Raw genomic sequence first — 17,652 nt, 5'->3', positions numbered from 1 at the left:
TTCCTTCCTTCCTTCCTTCCTTCCTTCCTTCCTTCCTTCCTTCCTTCTTTCCTCTTCCTCTTCCTTCTTCTTTTTCTTCTTATTGTTATTATCATCATCGTCATCATCATCATCATCATTATCCTTTTATTCCTTCCTTTTTCCTTCTTTCTCTTTCTCTCTTTCTCTCTCTCTTTTTCTTTCTTTCTTTCTCTGTAGTGAGCAACTCTCAGATGAGGAGTTCCCCACCCCTAACTATAGATCAGCACTTTTTATGCAACCTATAATCATAGAGTTATCTTAGGCATTATAAAGTAGAGACATAGAGCCCAGGATGTATCAGAGGCAGACTTGAACCCAGATCTCCCTAAAATCAAGACCTAAACTCGCTTCCCTCCCCCATGCTGCTTATTCTAATGTACATTGCAAGTTAATATGAACTGATAGGATATAAGGAATCTTGCCCACTCATCTCTAGGAGTCATTTACTGCACTGACTGATATTGATTATTTACGGTGTGAGGACAATTAAGTTTTTACTAGGCAATTAGACTCCTCACTAGCATTTGCACTGCCAGGAGGAAATGGAGTTTACTGGAAATACCCACCATTGTTAAAGTCTGTTGATTTGTGTTTCTGTTGTTTGGTCTCATGCTTATTAATTACCACTCAGATTTGTATTGTACCTTAAGGTTTAAAATGTTTTTTCCCTCTAATATCTCTGAAGCAGAGTTTGTGACTGTTATTGTACCCACCTTACAAATGAGGAAAGGAAAACACAGAGAGATAGAGGTAGACAGAATCACATGGATGCAGACCTGCAATGGTAGAGGAAGTTTCCTCTCCTGAGAGTTCCCTACACCAATGAACTCATAGTTCCTAACTCCCTTTGCCCTCCCCATCCAAAAAAAAAAAAGAATGGATTGAAGGATTGAATGGATTATGTACCATGTACACAGATAAATAAGTACATAATGCATTCAAAGTAGTTTGAAAAGATATTGTACTTATATATTCATTTTATATATACTTTATACATGCAACTATATGTATATGTAATATATTTATTTATACATATGCATATATATATCATCTCCTTGATAGAATGTAAGCTCCTTGAGGACAGGTGCTATTTTGTTCATGCCTTTTTATCCATGCCTAGCAATTAGTTGGCAAAGAAGGGTGTGATCAAGACAAACCTTTTGTGGGGAGTTGGCATTTGAACTGAGCCTTGAAGGGGGCTAGGAAAAGATGCGGGGAAATGCTTATGACTGTCATAAGAAGCAATGAGTGACATCACAAAAACTTTGATCCTGCATTATCTGCACTTGCTAAGTAAGCCTGCCAGTTCCTTGGACCAAAGAGCCTTAGGATTAACCACTCTCCAAACTTTGTGTTTTGAAGCATTCATTTTGAGGGACAGAGGAGATTGAGGGAGAGAATACAGGAAAAAGACAAAAAATGTCAAACATATCAATAATTTGGCGGTCTTTTTAAGGAACTAATGAATGGGTGAGGTGAATGAATGAATGAATCAGGGGTTCTTAACCCTTTTTGTATCATGGACCCCTTTAGCAGTCTGATGTAGCCTGTGGACCCTTTCTCAGAATCATGTTTTAAATGCATAAAATAAAACAAATAAGATGACAAAGGGAAAGAATTATATTTAATTCTTTGGCTCATCAGTTTATTGCATTTATCAATTAAAATAAAGTTTATGGGTGCCAGGTTAAGAACATCTGAAAAAAAAGGGAGGAAGGGAGAGAGGAAGGAAAGAAGGAAGGAAAAAAAGAAGAAAGGAAGCAAGGAAGGAAAAATGGAGGGAGGGAGGAAGGAAGGAAGAAAGGAAGGAAAGAAAAATGGAGGGAGGGAGGAAGGGAGGAATATTAACTCTTTTTGTGTCCTGGACCCCTTTGGCAGTCTAGTGTAGCCTGTAGACCCTTTCTCAGAATCATGTTGTAAATGCACAAAATAAAACACACAAGATTACAAAGGGAAAGAATTATAATGACATTATTGGTTGATCCGTTTATTATAGTTATCATTTTTTTAAAATCAGCGGATGCCAGGTTAAGAACACCTGGAAAGAATGAATGACAAAAAAGCTCTCGCTATTGCTAAAAGTCATCCCAAACAAGATCTAAGTAGTAAATAGTTTTTTTAAAGGGGAGGTTGGGAAGTAGAGTTTTACATTGTCTGTCAAGTTTAATCTTGGAAAAGTTGCTTGTGCTTGAGTTTGAATATGGCCCTGAAACTAGTGGGAGCACAATGGAAGTGCTGATACAACCTTCACCACAGAGGTGCAAACATGCTCTCATAATTAGTGACCCTAGAACAAACCTTCTGGACTGTGGACGAGGAAGAATGTTCTTCCTTTGAAAAGCAATCTTTGCCACCGAGGCTCTTTGGCTGGGGCTCAGCAGCTAACTTTGATCTACAAGCCAGTCTCCCTGCAGTGACAATGATTTTCCAGAGCTGGAGCTGAATGAAGCTTACCAATATGCTGAATAGTTTGTACATGCTGTGATTAAAGGGAGGGGCAGGAGGGAAGTGTGTAAGAAGGGAAAAGAGGATAGCAAAGAAAAGAGCTACCCATGCTCTCTCTCAGCCTATGAGTGGAGGCTTGTTTGGGGTTTCCTGGACCCTTTCTGAAAGGAAGAGTCCATGGAGGTGGGCTCTTGGGGGAGCCTTGCAGAATTAGCAAAGTGGGTCACCTTAACCTCTTAGCAGTCTTCTCTAAAGCCACCCAAGGGCATAAAGAGGTAGTTGTGTGATCCTGTTCAAATCACTTAACAACTTGCTCCTCATTTGTAAAATAGGGATAATGATAGTACCTGCCTCACAAAGTTGTTGTGAGGATCCAGTGATTTAACATGTAAAGTGCTTTGCAAACATGCAAGTGTTATCTGAATGCTTGCTATTATTAGACAACTAATCAGGTCTCTCACCAGAATGAATATAGCTCTTAAAATTCCCATGTTCATTGGTTTTGAGAGTTTCAAAGGACTTTAGGAGACCGTCTAAGTCAGCCGCTTGGAGAAGTAACTTGCCCAAAGTCACTCGGGTACTAAGTGTCAGAACCAAGGCCCCCTAATTCTAAATCTAGTGGGAGGTTTTGTTTGTTTATTTGGTTTGGTTCTTTCGCTGCACTAATCTCCTTCCCCCACTTTTTACTTAGCTATTTGTTCAGTCTGCATTTCTATAGCCACATTTTTGTTAAAGTGTAGTAACCAATCCATGTAAACTGACCAGGATGGTTGCCATCCCTATTGTTTGGTTTTAAATGTAGTGAAAAACCTGCATTTCCAATTAGGACCAAAGTCTTAGATACTCAAAAATATGTCCCCCTGTTGATTCTAATGAAATTTTTAGACTGCGTGGTCTCTAAGGACCTTTCTGATTCTGTGAGTCTCCGAGTTTGGGACTGATGCCAGTTCTTTGACTGCTATACCCTCCGTCGCTATGGAATGTTCATCTTTCGTGGACTGGCTTGACCGGGGCTTTGAAATCTGTCAGTTCAGAGTGAGACAATCTCCTTCAGCTTTGAATGAAGAGGGTTATATGAAAGCAAAAACAACAGATATGTCAGACTACAGTCTGATCAGAACTGAAAAAATCCCTCTGCTCTAGATAAGGCAAAGGATAGAAATTCTTCGGAAGAACAATTGCAAATTGTTAATAATAATAATAATAAAAATAGTATTTATGTAGCACTTTGAGATTTATAGTGCACTTTGTGTATGTTATCATATTTGATCCTCATAATAACCCTGGGAGATAGGTGCTATTATAATTCCCATTTTATAGATGAGGATACTGAAGCCAAGAGAAATAAAGAGACTTGCCCAGGGCCACACAGCTAGTAAGTATCTGAAGGAGGATTTGAATTCAGCTCTTCCTGACTCCATGTCCAAGTTCAGTGTTCTACCCAATGCACCATTTACCTATCTAGCTGCAAAATACATTGGATTACTATTGGGATCCATTACCGGGAATTTAAAGGGCTTTGTGGAAGAGTAAAATAGGCTGGTCAGTGCAGAAAGCCATTGACCTTTTTATTTTGTACATTTAAAAGAAAACCGTGTGGCTTGACTGGACATATTCAATGGAGTATGATGATGGAGCCAAGGGCAATGTGGGAGGGACACTAGCATAATCTCCATGTCACACACTGTGGCAGCAGCAAGTGAAACCTCCAATAAAAGATTAAATGAATACAGCTTCAGTCCGGGACATCACCAGAGAAGCACAGGCCTTAAAACAATGACAGTAGGAGAAGGAAGTCCACAACAGCCCCGTAAGAGGCAGGTGTCATTATGTGGATGCTTACAGAAATTGAAAGGGATGCCAAGCAGAAGAAGGGGGCATAACTAGGGCAGAGAGACTAGGCCCCAGATTGCTACAAGTATTTGAGAGAGAGGCTACCTTGTGTAGTAGATAGAGTGATGGATTGGAAGTCAGGAAGATATGGGTTCAAATCCATCCACTGATGCTAGCTTTGTGACCCTGGGCAAGTGACTTAATCTAAGACCTCAGTTTCCTCATCTGTAAAAAATGAGAGTCGGGCTATATGGTCTCTAAGGTATCTTCCAGATTTAATTCTATTAGTCTGTGATATTTCAGAAGACTCTTTCAATAATAGCATTTACAGAATACTTTAAAATTTGCTAAGTACTTTACAATTAATAGCTCATTTTATCCTCACACAACACTCCTGGGAAGTAAGTACTATGATTAGCCTCATTTTACAGATAGGGAAACTGAAGCAGACATTCATTGAGTGACTTGCCTAGGGGAGAGGGAAGGGGATAGGAAGAGAACAAGCATTTATATAGTGCTTATTATATGCCAGACACTGGGCTAAGTGCCTTTTTTGTTTTTGGCAGTCAGAGTTAAGTGACTTGCCCAAGGTCACACAGCAAATATGTATCTGAGGCCAGATTTAAACTCAGGTCCTCCTGACTCTAGGACCAGTTCTCTATCCACTGCACCACCTAGCTGCCTGCTAAGTGCTTTTTACAAGTATTATCTCATTTGATTACACAGGGTTATACAGCTAGGTTTAAACTCAGGTCTTCAGCACTCCAAATCCAACACTCTACCTACTATACCATATAACTCCTTCTACTAAAAAACAACTGATCTTTTCTCCCAATTCCCCACTCTAGATAAATAGAAATAAAACAAAAAAAAAACAGGTAAACAAAAGAACCAATAGGTCAAAATGCATCAAACGAATAAATTTTTGTGTTTTGAACACATACAAGTTATATTAATATAAGCGTTACCTTAGTTTTATATGTAGCCTGCCTGGAAAACAATCAGTACTTTTTGAGGGAGGGGGAGAGAGGCAATGGGGTTAAGTGACAATCAGTATTTCTTCAGTGGGTCATGAATTGTAATTCACTGAGTAATCCCAGAACAAGATGTAATGTTCCAAACTGTGTCAAGTTCAGAATTTCCATTCCTTATGTGTAAATTATTTGTTGACCTAACAGCTTCTCAAGAACATACTAATCATTCTTTCTTTGTCTTTTTTTTTCTCCCTCTCTTTATTTTTTAAATTAGTGATTGAGGGCCGAGGGGTCACGGACAATGGACCAAGATTTTCCTCCTTACCAACATATCTACCTGTGAGCTATCACATCCTCAGTGCTGAGACATCATTTTTCCTTAAAGAAACCCACCAGGATTTTATGAGGAATTCCAGTTTGCAGTCCAGAGTTGAATCATTCTTTACATACAAAGCCAAGAAGCCTCCTGTGTTGAATGCTAGCTATGGGCCCTTTTCTGTAGAAAAAGTGGTGCCCCAGGAGCTAATGATGGCTTCAAATTTTTTAGGGTCTAGCGACAAGTTTACCTTTAACTGGAAACTTAAAACCTACATTATGAACGATAAGATCTACTTGAACCGGCCCAAAGTCCAAATCCTGTTCTACATTGTGGGTCGGGACTGGGATGAGTATAGCTCAGAAGAGAGACTTCCCTGTCTTCGAGTCTTCGCCTTCAGGGAAACCAGAGAGGTGAGGGGCAGCTGCCACCTAGCAGGTGACCTTGGACTATGTGTTGCCGAGTTGGAACTCTTATCCAGTTGGTTCCACCCTCCCACGGCAGCTGCTGGGAGGAAAAAGTCTGTGGGCCAATTGGAAGGAAGCTCTGTGGAACTATATTATACAATTCAACCAGGAGATGAGAAAGGAGAATGTACAACTGGGGATGTGAGGAAAGGCAATGCCATCCGCCCAGGGAAGGATGGGCTGGATGAAACCATGTCCCATTTGCAAAGGATTGGTACTGTTGGCCTTTATCAGGCCCAGGAGAATTTTCAACTTAGTGAGTTACGGCTCGACAGCAATGTGGTCATCTGGCTGCCATCAAAGCCTGTCAAACAAGGAGAGGTGGTCAATGCATATGTGACTGTCGCCAATAATTCTACCATTGACCTATTCATCTTGAGGTATGTGCCTTGGTCAGCTGGTCAGCAAATATTTTTTTGGCTTGGAATGTCTGATGTTTTATTTGTGTTGTACATATAAATGCAAGAATAGACATACCCTCTTCCTAAATGTCATTAGTTAAATGGTAGAGAAAAGATAGAGAAATTGCTCTCTGTCTCTCTCACTCTCTCTCTCTCTCTTTCTTCCTCCCCCCACACATTTAAGAATATGTTGAGAAGGAAAGAAGCCTACAAATTTTATTGGTGAGTTGAAAAACAGAATAGTTTATAAAGGGCATATTTGCTTCCATCCAGAAACTTATACTCTCCACTCTGTGTGTGTTTGTGTACCTATGATTTCATTTGTGAATGGAACCCCTAGTGAGGAACCTTCTACCAACTGAGATCTGTAACTATTCAGAGAGCAGCCTGGGGCATTGAGGGGTTAGGGGAGATACTCAGGGTCTCCCCTGGAGGATTTGTCACAGTTAGGACTCAAACACAGAGCATCCTATTTCTAAAGGCAGCTCTCTGCCTTCCATGACACCCTTCAGCCTCCTTCATTCTTCATTACCTGGTTTTCTGAGAGGTATACTCTTAGGTGTCAGTCAGAGAAAGAGAGGGACACGGTTGTTCTTTGGGTCTCTTGGCCTTTAGAGTTGAAATGCTAATGGAATGATTGTGCTTTTTTCAAAAAGCCTAAGGGAAATAATAGCTATTTTGACTGTCTGTGCATGTATGTTGGTGTATTCCAGTGTTTATAGTTTGCAGGCTGAGGAAGACTTGAGTAATATACATGAATGTCTTATAGGAAGGCATCCCTCTTAAAGAGAGTTGGCACCTGGGAAATTGTCCTTTCCTCATTTAAAATCCCCAGAATAGCCCACAACACTTAATCACTGCTGACTTTGTCAAGTAAGAGTCAAGTTTTATTAGGGTTGCCCTTTCCATCTGCTTAAACACTTTAAGATATCAGACTTTTAAAAAAGTTTTCCAGAGCATCTGTTCCCTCATACTCCAGTGGGGCATGTGACATATTGATAATCACATTGTCCTGGTCATCACGGGACTTGAGGTCTTGTCCTAGCACTGCCAGGAACTACCCATATGACTGTGGGTAAGTCTTTTCTCCTCTATGAACTTCAGTTCCCTGTTATCTTTAGGATCAATATAACTCCTAACTCTGAACTCACTCTCCCCTTTCTACCTTTCTACCTTTCTAGTCATTTTACCCAATATTCTTTTCCATATATTCTTCATTCCACATAAAGTGACTCACTTAATATTACTTATTTCTTTCAATAAATTTGGGAATTTTTTTCCATTTCTACTTAGTTAAGCTCTCCCCTCATGATAAGATCATGATAAGATGAAGCCAACCAACGTTATACTTGGAAAAGAATGTGATCTTGAGATATGATTAGAAGCCTGGGAACAAATGAATGAACAAACAAATAAATGGATGGATAGATGGATGGATGGATGGATGGATGGATGAATGAAAAATCCTTTATTAAGCATTTGCCATGGGCTATGACAATGCAAAGCATGCAGGGTACAATACCAAAAAGCAAGATGATTAAAAGCTGACTGGTCTCCAAACTGAGCATGTGGCACCATGAATCTGCAGGTTCAAAAAATGTGTAAGAGAAAGAGTTATAAAAGAACAATTCTGCCTGTTAAATATAATGTGTCAGGTATTGGCAAGATTATGACCCATTAGATTATTTGAATCTATAATCAGATGAATTGATGGAGCAATATACTAACAAATGAATAATAAATATGTGAGTGAATAGATGATCCATTGAAACCACAACCAGCTCAAGTTTCTGAGAAGTTCACAAGAGAAAGCTGCACACTGGATGCCAGGAAAGTGAAAGGATTTGTTTTCAAGGGTTAGGACAGATGATGGTGATGATGATGATGATGAGGATGGTGATGGTAACGGTGATGATGATAGCTAACGTTTATATAATGTTTACTATGTGCAAGGCACTAAGGTGCTAAGTGTTTTACAATTATCTCACTTAATCCTCACAAAAACCTTGGGAAGCAAGTACTATTATTATCCTCTTTTTATAGATGAGGAAACTGAGGCAAACAGATATTAAATGATTTGCTCAGGGTCACACAACTACTAAGTGTCTGAGGCCAGATTTAAATTCAGGTCTTCCTGACTCTAGACCTAGTATTCTATCTTCTGTAACATTTAGGTACCAGAAACTTATGCCTACTATTTCGATTAAGAAGAAATATTTCTTTTTTTTATCTTTTTTATTCTAAGAGCTTATTGAGCACAGACAATAATGGCATTAAATTTGACAATGTTATGAATTGTAAGGGCCTTTCAAATGAAATGGCATTCTTGCAGATATGGAGTGCTAGAAGGTATACTTCTGGCCTCTTGAGATTTCCCCTAGCTTTCCAATAACTAGATGAAAATCCTTGGGAGAAAATGTCTATCTAGCTTGATACATCTCTTAGATATGTCACGTATTTTGTTTCCTCCATCACTGACTTTAAATTGGAGGCAGATTTCCCTAGTGCTAAGTAACAGTTATTTTTTAGAAGCTCTGAGAGAAAAGAAAAGGTCCCCTAAAGGTTTGAGTGAATGAAATGTATGTAACTGAAAATTCTAAGAATCAGATTAATAAGAGGAAAACAAATGATCTTCTAGGCAACTATTGGAGATGAAAGAGATTTGTAATAAAAAGAGATAATTTCTCACATCCTGGATTCCTAGGAACTTCAAAAACAAAACAAAATTTGTATTCTTGCTTTGATTTCCAAGATGGCTGACTAGACACTCTTAGTCAAATGGAATTGCTGACTTAGGGGAGCTTGTTCATTTCTTCATGTGATGGAAATATCAAATTCATCTGTGACTCAGGAGATTTGAAAGGGAAATAAGATTCTTTGTGACAGAGAGATCATTGGAACAACTATGTCTGGAAAGTTTATTGGAAATCAAGATGACCGGTATGCTTCTACACTTGTCTTATGATATTTTTTTTCAATCTGCAAAATCAATCCTTCATCCATGTACAAATTAAGTTAAATTTAACAAACATTTATTGACCTGTACTAGTGACAAATAACACTCTAGTGACTGAAGTGGCAATATAGTATTGAGCAGTAGTTCTCAGACTTTTCCACAGTGATAAAATCCTTCAGATTAAGTGAAACTTTGGGATTACCCTTATTTTAACATCCTTAAAATTATTATTTTAATGCCTATTAACAAGATCATGAAGTTCATTTCAAAATGAGGTATTCCAGGATTCCTTGACACAGTGTTTGAGGAAGTGAAGAATTTCAACAGTGACTGTTTATAAATGGGGGTTCATAGAATGACTTCAAGCATGAAAGAAAGCATTGAGGTAAGTTAAAGGGCAGAGTAAGATTGGGGAATGGCATGTTTTGGGGAGTGTATGTGAAGATAAATAACAAGCAAAAAACTCTGAGTAATTATGTTGAATAGAGAAGACTTTCAATGTCAAGATAAGGGATTGATTTGATTCTGTAGTAATGGGGAGACTTAGAAGGGGCTTTTTTTTTTTAGCAGGGATGATCCGATTTTTATTTACCTTGGGAAGATCACTTTAGAAGTGGTGTGAAAGAAATATTATGGGTATCATGAAAAACAATATAGTTTAATGAACAGAGCCTGCCTTGGAGTCAGAAAGATGGGTTCAGTTCTCACCTCTGATATATACTAACTGGCTGTTTGACTCTAGGTAAGTCACTTCTTAGTCCCTCAGGAAACTCTCCAAGACTAACGGTGATATAGGTTTGTGTTTTCATTAATAGATGGAGTTATCCCATTGAGATTTCCTTGAACTGAGTAAATTCCAGTTCTGGTCTCCCCATCAAAAAAATGCACATTATATGAAGTCACCAGTAGTAAAGTTAATCATTGCCTCCTTCTAAAGAGGCAAGTTGACTCTATACTGTCAGTGATACTCCTAATAGGTAGGCAGCCCTCATACTGGTGGATGCTAGTAATATGCAAGGCCTTTTTGGAGGCTAGTTTTTTCTGGTGATCAGGGGGGCTCCCAAAACCTTTCTCCCAAGATGAAATTTTGCTTTCGAGGCCCATTTTAAAAAATAGTCTGGAAACCCACCAAATATGTGAAATTGGAAAAAAAAATCACTGTGCTGGCAATTTGTGCCCCTTTGGCAACATCATTTTCATAAATGATACCCTCTTTCCTACCTTTTCAGTTGTTGTTCAGTCATTTTTCAGTTGTGCCTGACTTTTCATGACCCCATTGGAATTTTCTTGGCAAAGAAGCCAGAGTGATTTGTGATTTCCTTCCCCGGGCCATTTTGTGTTTTACCTTTACCTCAGTTTCCTCATGAGGCAAACAAGATGAAGTGACTTGCTTAGAGTCACCTAGTCAGTAAGTGCCTGAGGCCAGATCAGAAAGGTGAGTCTTTCCTAACTAAAGGCATCCAGCTTATCAAACAATGATTAACCACTACTGTCATGGGCAGTGTATTTATTGTAGTAATCATGAGGCATATAAAGATCAAGAGTGCTATAGTCCTACTCTCAAGGAGATCTGATAGAAAGGACTATAACATACATGCGAAAAAAAATGAAAAAAGTTATACAAGATATAGTGTGATTAAAAATAAAGAAGACATGCATAAAAAATGTCCTAAGAAAATGAAAGGCAAGGAAGATTGTTTTTGAATGAAAAAATCAAAGAAGGTGAAGTGGATTCATTGAAGGGTGGGACCTGACCTGTGCCTTGAGGAAAGAGAAAGGTATTAATAGGTAAAGATCTACAGGAAGTTTATCTGAAAAACTGGGGCATAACCTTCACAAATATATGGAGATGGAATATAGGAGGTTGAATTCATGAACAAGCTAATCGTCCAACAGTTATAATATGGAAGTTGTAAAGGGAAGCACTGTGACAAAGTCAGGGGAGATAGACTGAAGATCATGTAGGATCTTGAAAGCAAGCCTGATGACCCTGTATTTTATTTTGTTGACTAATGAAGAGCCGTTGATCTTTTTATGACATAAGCATGTTTTTGTTTCTTTTTAAATTTTGAGTTCCAAACTCTCTCCTTCCTACCCCTTCCCCACCCAATAAGAAGACAAATAATATATCAATTATACATTGCAAATCACATTCTACACCAGCCATGTTTTTCTTTTTTAAAGCAAGAAAAACAAAAAAAGCAAGAAAACCATGTTTCAGTATGCACCCAGAGTTCAACAGCTCTCCCTCTGGATGTGGACAGCACTTTTTCATAATGAATCCCCTGGAATTGTAATTGATATTTGCACTGACCCAAGTCCTACAGTGTTTATTACCATTACAACATTGCTGTCACAGTGTGCATCTATCTCCTAGCTCTTCTCACCTCATTCTGCATCAGTTCACACAAGTCTTGCCATATTTCTTTGAAATGTCCCCTCCCATGTCACTTCCCACAGCACAATAATATTCCATCACAATCATACACCTCAACCTGTTCAACTACTTGCCAACCAATGAGCATCTCCTCAATATCGAAATCCCTGCCACCGCTAAAAAAAAAACAAACCTGCCACAAATATCTCTTTATAAATAGGTCCTTTTCCATTTTCTTTTATTTCTTTTGGATATAGACCTAGAAGTGGTATTGTTGGATCAAAGAGGATGCAGTTTCGTAGCCTTTTGGGGCATAGTTCCAAATTGCTCTCCAGAATGGTTGAACCAATTCACTACTCCACTAACAGTTCATTAGTGCACTTGTTTTCACCTCTTCTCCTCCATCATTTGTGATTTCTGATAGTTGTGAGATGGTACCTCAGAGCTGTTTTAATTTGCCTTTCTCTATTCATTAGTTCTTTGAGTATTTTTTCGTATGGCTATAGATAGCTTTGATTTCTTCTGAAAACTGTCTGTTTATATCCTTTGAGCATTTATTACCTGGGGAACGGCTCTAATTTTTTTTTTATAAATTTGACTCAGTTCTATACCCAATATATATTTGAGAAATGAGGCCTTTATCAGAGAAACCTGCTATAAAAATTTTTGATATTATTTTATTGTCTATGATACCTTTTAGCAAAATGTAGTTTCCCTGATTATCCCTTTTAATTAGGTCTGGTTTTGCTTTTGCTTTGTCTGAGATTATGGTTGCAACCCCTGCTTTTTTTTTTAACTTCAGCTGAAGCAGAATAGATTCTGCTCCACTCCTTTATTTTAACTCTGTGTGTGTCTTTCTGTTTCAAATGTCTTTTGCAAACAATATACTGTTGGATTCTGTTTTCTAATCTATTCTGCAATCCACTTCCATTTTATGAGTGAGCTCATCCCATTTACATTCACATTCACAGTTATGATTACTCTATATTTCCCTCCATTCCACTTTCTTCTCTTTCTTCTCTTTTTATCTTGTCTTTCCTCAGAAGTTTATTTGATTCTAACTACTGATATGTCCTTAATATGTCCTCCCTTTTATCAATCCCCCTTTTTCTGATATCCCTCCCCATTTCTCTATTGGGTAAATTACATTTTTATACACAACTGTGTATATAAATTTTTTCCTCTTTGAACCAATTCTGATGAGAGTGAGGTTCAAGCGTTGACCACCACCTTCCTCCATTTTCCTCTACATTGTAAAAGCTCTTCCTTCTATGTCTCTTTTATGTAAGAAAAATTTCCCCATTCCTCATCTTCCTTCCCCCTTCTCCCAGTTCATTCCTCTTTTTCATTCCTTTATTTTTTTAAAGATCATTCTAACATAATTAACTAACATCCATACCCTCTATCTATGTAAATTCTGAGCTACCCTAGTAATGATAAAGTTCTTAGGAGTTACATGTATCACCTTACCATATAAGAATGTGAATAGTTCAACTTTATTGATACCATTGTGATTAATCTTTCATGTTTACCTTTTTATACTTCTCTGGAGTCTTGTGTTTGAATGTGAAATTTCCTATTCAGCTCTGATCTTTTTATCAAGAATGTTTGAAAGCCCTCTATTTCATTAAATATCCATTTTTCCCTTGAAGGATTACACTTGGTTTTTCTGGGTAGGTTATTCTTGGTTGTAATCTTAGTTCCTTTGTCATATGGAATATCATATGCCAAGCTTTAATATGAAAGACATTAAATCTTATGTGATTTTGACCATAGCTCCATAATATTTTAATTGTTTCTTTCTGGCCACTTGAAGTATTTTCTCTTTGACCTGGGAGTTCTGGAATTTAGCTATAATATTCCTGGAAGTTTTCATTTTGGGCTCTCTTTCAGGAGTTAATTGGTGGATTCTTTCCATTTCTATTTTACCCTCTGGAAATAAGACATTGGGGCAGTTTTCCTTGATAATTTCTTGAAATATGATGCCTAAACCCTTTTTTTGATCATGACATTCAGGCAGTCCAATAATCCTTAAATCATCTCTCCTTGATTTATTTTCCAGGTCAGTTGTTTTTTTCTGATGAGATATTTCACATTTTCTTCTATTTTTTTTCATTTTATTGACTGTATTTTGTTATTTCTTATTGTCTCATGAAGGCATCAGCTTCTACTTGTCCAATTCTAATTTTTAAGGGATTGTTTTTTTTTCCCCAGTGAGATTTTGTGCCTCTTTTCCATTTGATCTATTCTGCTATTTAAGTTCTTTTATTCAGTTCTTTCTTTATGCCTCTTTTACCAAGCTGTTAATTCTGTTTTCATAATTTTCTTGCAACACTCTCACTTCTTTCCCTAATTTTTCCTCTACCATTCTTATCCCTTTCTTTAACTCTTCCAGGAATTCTTTTTGGGCTTAAGCCCAATTAGCATTTTTCTTTGAGGCTTTGTTTGTAGCTGTTTTTACATTATTGTATTCTTTTGTGTCTTGGTCTTCCCTGCCATCATGGTAACTTTTATGGTCAAATTCTTTTTTTGTTGTTATTTGCCCATTTTTCTAGCCTATTTCTTGACTTTGAATTTTATGTTAATGTTGAGCTCTGCTTTCCTAGGGGTGGGAAGGCACTGTCCTAAGCTTCAGGCTTTTTCATACTGCTGTTTCCTGAACTAGTTATGGAAGCCTGTAAGTGTTTGCTGCTTCCAAGGTGGTGTAATCCAAGAAGAGGTGTGGTCACTGCTCTCCTGATCCAAACTCTGGTCTTTACCCTGGAAAGGTCCTTGGTCCCCTGCATTAGCATTCTTTTTGCTTTGGAACTGTGCCCAGGGTCCCTTTTCTCTTGTTACCAACCACCAGCAGCCCTCTCCATTCTAGAACTGCAACCCAGAACTGCATTTGAGCAAAAAGTTGCCATTCAGTGACAGCCATACCAATGCCAGCAAAGGATACCTTATAATCTCTTTCTAACCAGGTGTCCAACCCCCTTGCTGTCTCTGGCCTGAGCTCCCAAAGCTGCTGCTATGGCTCCTGTGACTGTCACCATGTGTATGGACTCTGGACAGACTTCTACTCCAGTATCACAAATTTTCCTGCCAACCTCCTAAGTTTGCTTGGCTAACTCTGTTTTTCTAACTCTGACCTTTTATTGGCTCTGCCATTCCAAAATTTGATTTGATGCATTATTTTAAAGTTGTTCAGAGGAAAATGTCAAGAGAGTTCAGCTAATCTGCCATCTTGGCTTTGCCCCTGACACTGTTATTTCTTGATCAATGGAATGGCATGGTCAGATATGTGTATTAAAAAAAGATTCTTGTCTAAACTAAGGGAAATATAGATTGGAGACTAGGAAAATCAGAGGCAGTAAAGGTGAGAGATTGATGAGATCCTGAATTAGGGGTGGTAGCAATGTGAGTGGAGAAGAGGTGATGAATGGGAGAGGTTCTAGAGGAATATATGATGGGATTTGGCAACTGATTATATATGTGGAGTGAGGTAAAGGAATGATTGTGATATTGAGCAAGTCACTTAACCTCCATGGCCCTCACTTTCTTCATCTGTGAAATGAAGGCTATAGGCTATATAACCTCTGATTACTTTAATTCTAGATATATGATCTTAAGCCACTTGAAGTGTGGGGGCCTCAATTTCCTGATCTATTCAGTATGGGGTTAGACTCTAAAGTCTAATCTAGCTGTAAATCTCTGATCAGTGATTCAAATCTGAGGGACTAGGAGGATGGATTAGGGTATCATCAAAAAAGGTGGAGACATAGGGAAGAAGAAGGGGAAGGTCCTTCCAGGAAGATGAAAAGTTGGGTTTTAGATAGGTTTAGATTGTGAGGCAGGCAGGACAGTCATTTGGAAACGCAGAACTGGATTTGAGTGAAGAGATGAGTGCTTTCAAATTTAGATTTGAATGTCCTCTGTTGAAGGGCTTTAATGGATAGTTTTACCTTTACTTGCCTGTCTAATTCTTCTTGAAATTCTTCCCTAGTTTACCTTCATTTTTTCCCTCCCTAAATAGGTTTCTTACTCCATTATCTCCTACCTTTTATTTTCTAGGTTCTCTTTTATTCTTTCTTCCTTTCCCATGGTATCCATTATTCCATAAATTAAAAACAAAATGAATAAAAATTTAAAAAGAAGGAAACTAAGTAAGGTAGAGTATATAGGAGGGAGGGAAGGGGTCTTAAACTAATAAATTTAGATGTACCATAAAAATACATACTTATATATCTGTTTTCTGCCCCTTTAGAGAAGAAAAGAGTGTTTTAATTTTCTGTTTGTATCCCCAGTGCTTAGCATAGTGCCCAATACATAGAAAATGATTAATAAATGTTAATTGATTGGCCAATTCTTTTGGTCAGTATGGTGCAATTTTCAATAAAATCAATTGAATATTTAAATGGGTTTGAGATGGCAAGAAAATGGGATTTCTTAAAAAGATATCTTTGTTCCTATCAGAGATGTGTGGTTATCTTCCCCCACCATTTCCTTTTTTTTTTTAACAAATTCTATTGATCTCTCTCTCTCTCTCTCTGAACACTAGAAATTCCCCCAGTATCCCTCCTGCCACCCTTCCAGAGAGTTTTGTTTTACATTATGTATTTAGTATTTTATTTTCCCCCAATTACATGTAAAAATAATTTTTAACATTTGTTTTTAAAATTCTGAGTTTCAAATTCTGTCCCTCCCTTCTCATCGCCCTCATTGAGAAGGCAAGCAATTTGATATGGGTTATACATGTGTCATCATGCAAAACATATTTCCATATTAATCATGTTATAAAAGAAAACATAGACCAAAAAGAAAAAAAACATAAAAAATAAAGTTTTTTTTTAAAGTGTGCTTTGATCTATATTCAAACTCCACCAGTTCTTTCTCTGGGGATGGATAGCTTTTTTCATCAGAAGTCCTTCAGAGTTGTCTTGGATCATTGTATTGTTAAGAATAGCTAAGTCATTCACAGTTAACATCTTACAACACTACTTATCTTACAATACTACTGTTACTGTGTACAATGTTCTCCTGGTTCTACTCATTTTACTTTGCATCAATTCCTGTAAGTCTTTGCAGGTTTTTCTGAGACCATCCTGCTCATCATTTCTTATAGCACAGTAGTATTCCATCACAATCATATATCATAACTTCTAACAATATTTTTAAAGAGTCAAAAAAGAAATAAAAATTAAGAAGAGAAAAATAAGATGCTAAACTGATCAATACACTAAAAAAGCCCAACAGAGAATAGGTTTCCCCCCCCTCCCTTCCCAAGCAATTCTCTGTGAGGGGCTTAAATGGAACTTCTTCCAATCTAGGCTTCCTGGATACTAGAATGCTAGGTTACAAATTAATTTGGTAATTTTACCAAATCTCATAGGGAATAACTAAGTCTTCTCAACCAATCCTAATATGCTTTCTTTCCTTTTATCCAATAGCTTTCATTCCTTCCAAATTAAAATTCTGATAGGAATTTTTGTTGTCATTTTCAGTCATGTCCAATCCTTCACAATTCCATTTGGGGTTTTATTGGCAAAGATACTGGAGTGCTTCGCAATTTCCTTCTCCAACTTGTTTTACAAATGAGGAAACTGAGATAAACAGGTTGAAGTAACTTGCCCAAGGTCACACAGCTAGTAAGTGTGTGAGGCTGGATTTGAACTCAGATCTTCCTGACTCCAGGTCTGGCACTCTATTTGCTTTGTCACATGACTGCCCCAATAGGAAGTTAGTACCTAGTTTAAGACATTTGGTTGATTGTTTCAATGGAGGTGGTCTCACCTGATAAAGGAAATAGGTCTAGAGTATCATGTTAGCTATTCTAATTGGGATAGAAGTCATTAGTTGATGGATTCAAGTGACACTCACCTG

The 17,652-nt window shown here is 37.8% G+C and overlaps 1 protein-coding gene across 1 annotated transcript in view; it reads left to right on the top strand.

The window, feature by feature from the left end:
- Positions 1–17,652, top strand: part of TMEM132C (transmembrane protein 132C) — a gene marked incomplete at its 5' end in the record, with an annotated part of 349,892 nt that overhangs the window by 411 nt on the left and 331,829 nt on the right. The window contains one exon of the mRNA XM_027853547.1: positions 5,548–6,436. Within this exon, the coding sequence (XP_027709348.1) occupies positions 5,548–6,436 (889 nt within the window). The remainder of the gene's footprint in view (positions 1–5,547; positions 6,437–17,652) is intronic.

The sequence above is a fragment of the Vombatus ursinus genome, unplaced genomic scaffold (genome assembly GCF_900497805.2).
Source record: "Vombatus ursinus unplaced genomic scaffold, bare-nosed wombat genome assembly UNPS02009994.1, whole genome shotgun sequence".
NCBI classification, from domain to species: domain Eukaryota; kingdom Metazoa; phylum Chordata; class Mammalia; order Diprotodontia; family Vombatidae; genus Vombatus; species Vombatus ursinus.
This window is presented reverse-complemented; position numbering and strand designations above follow the sequence as displayed.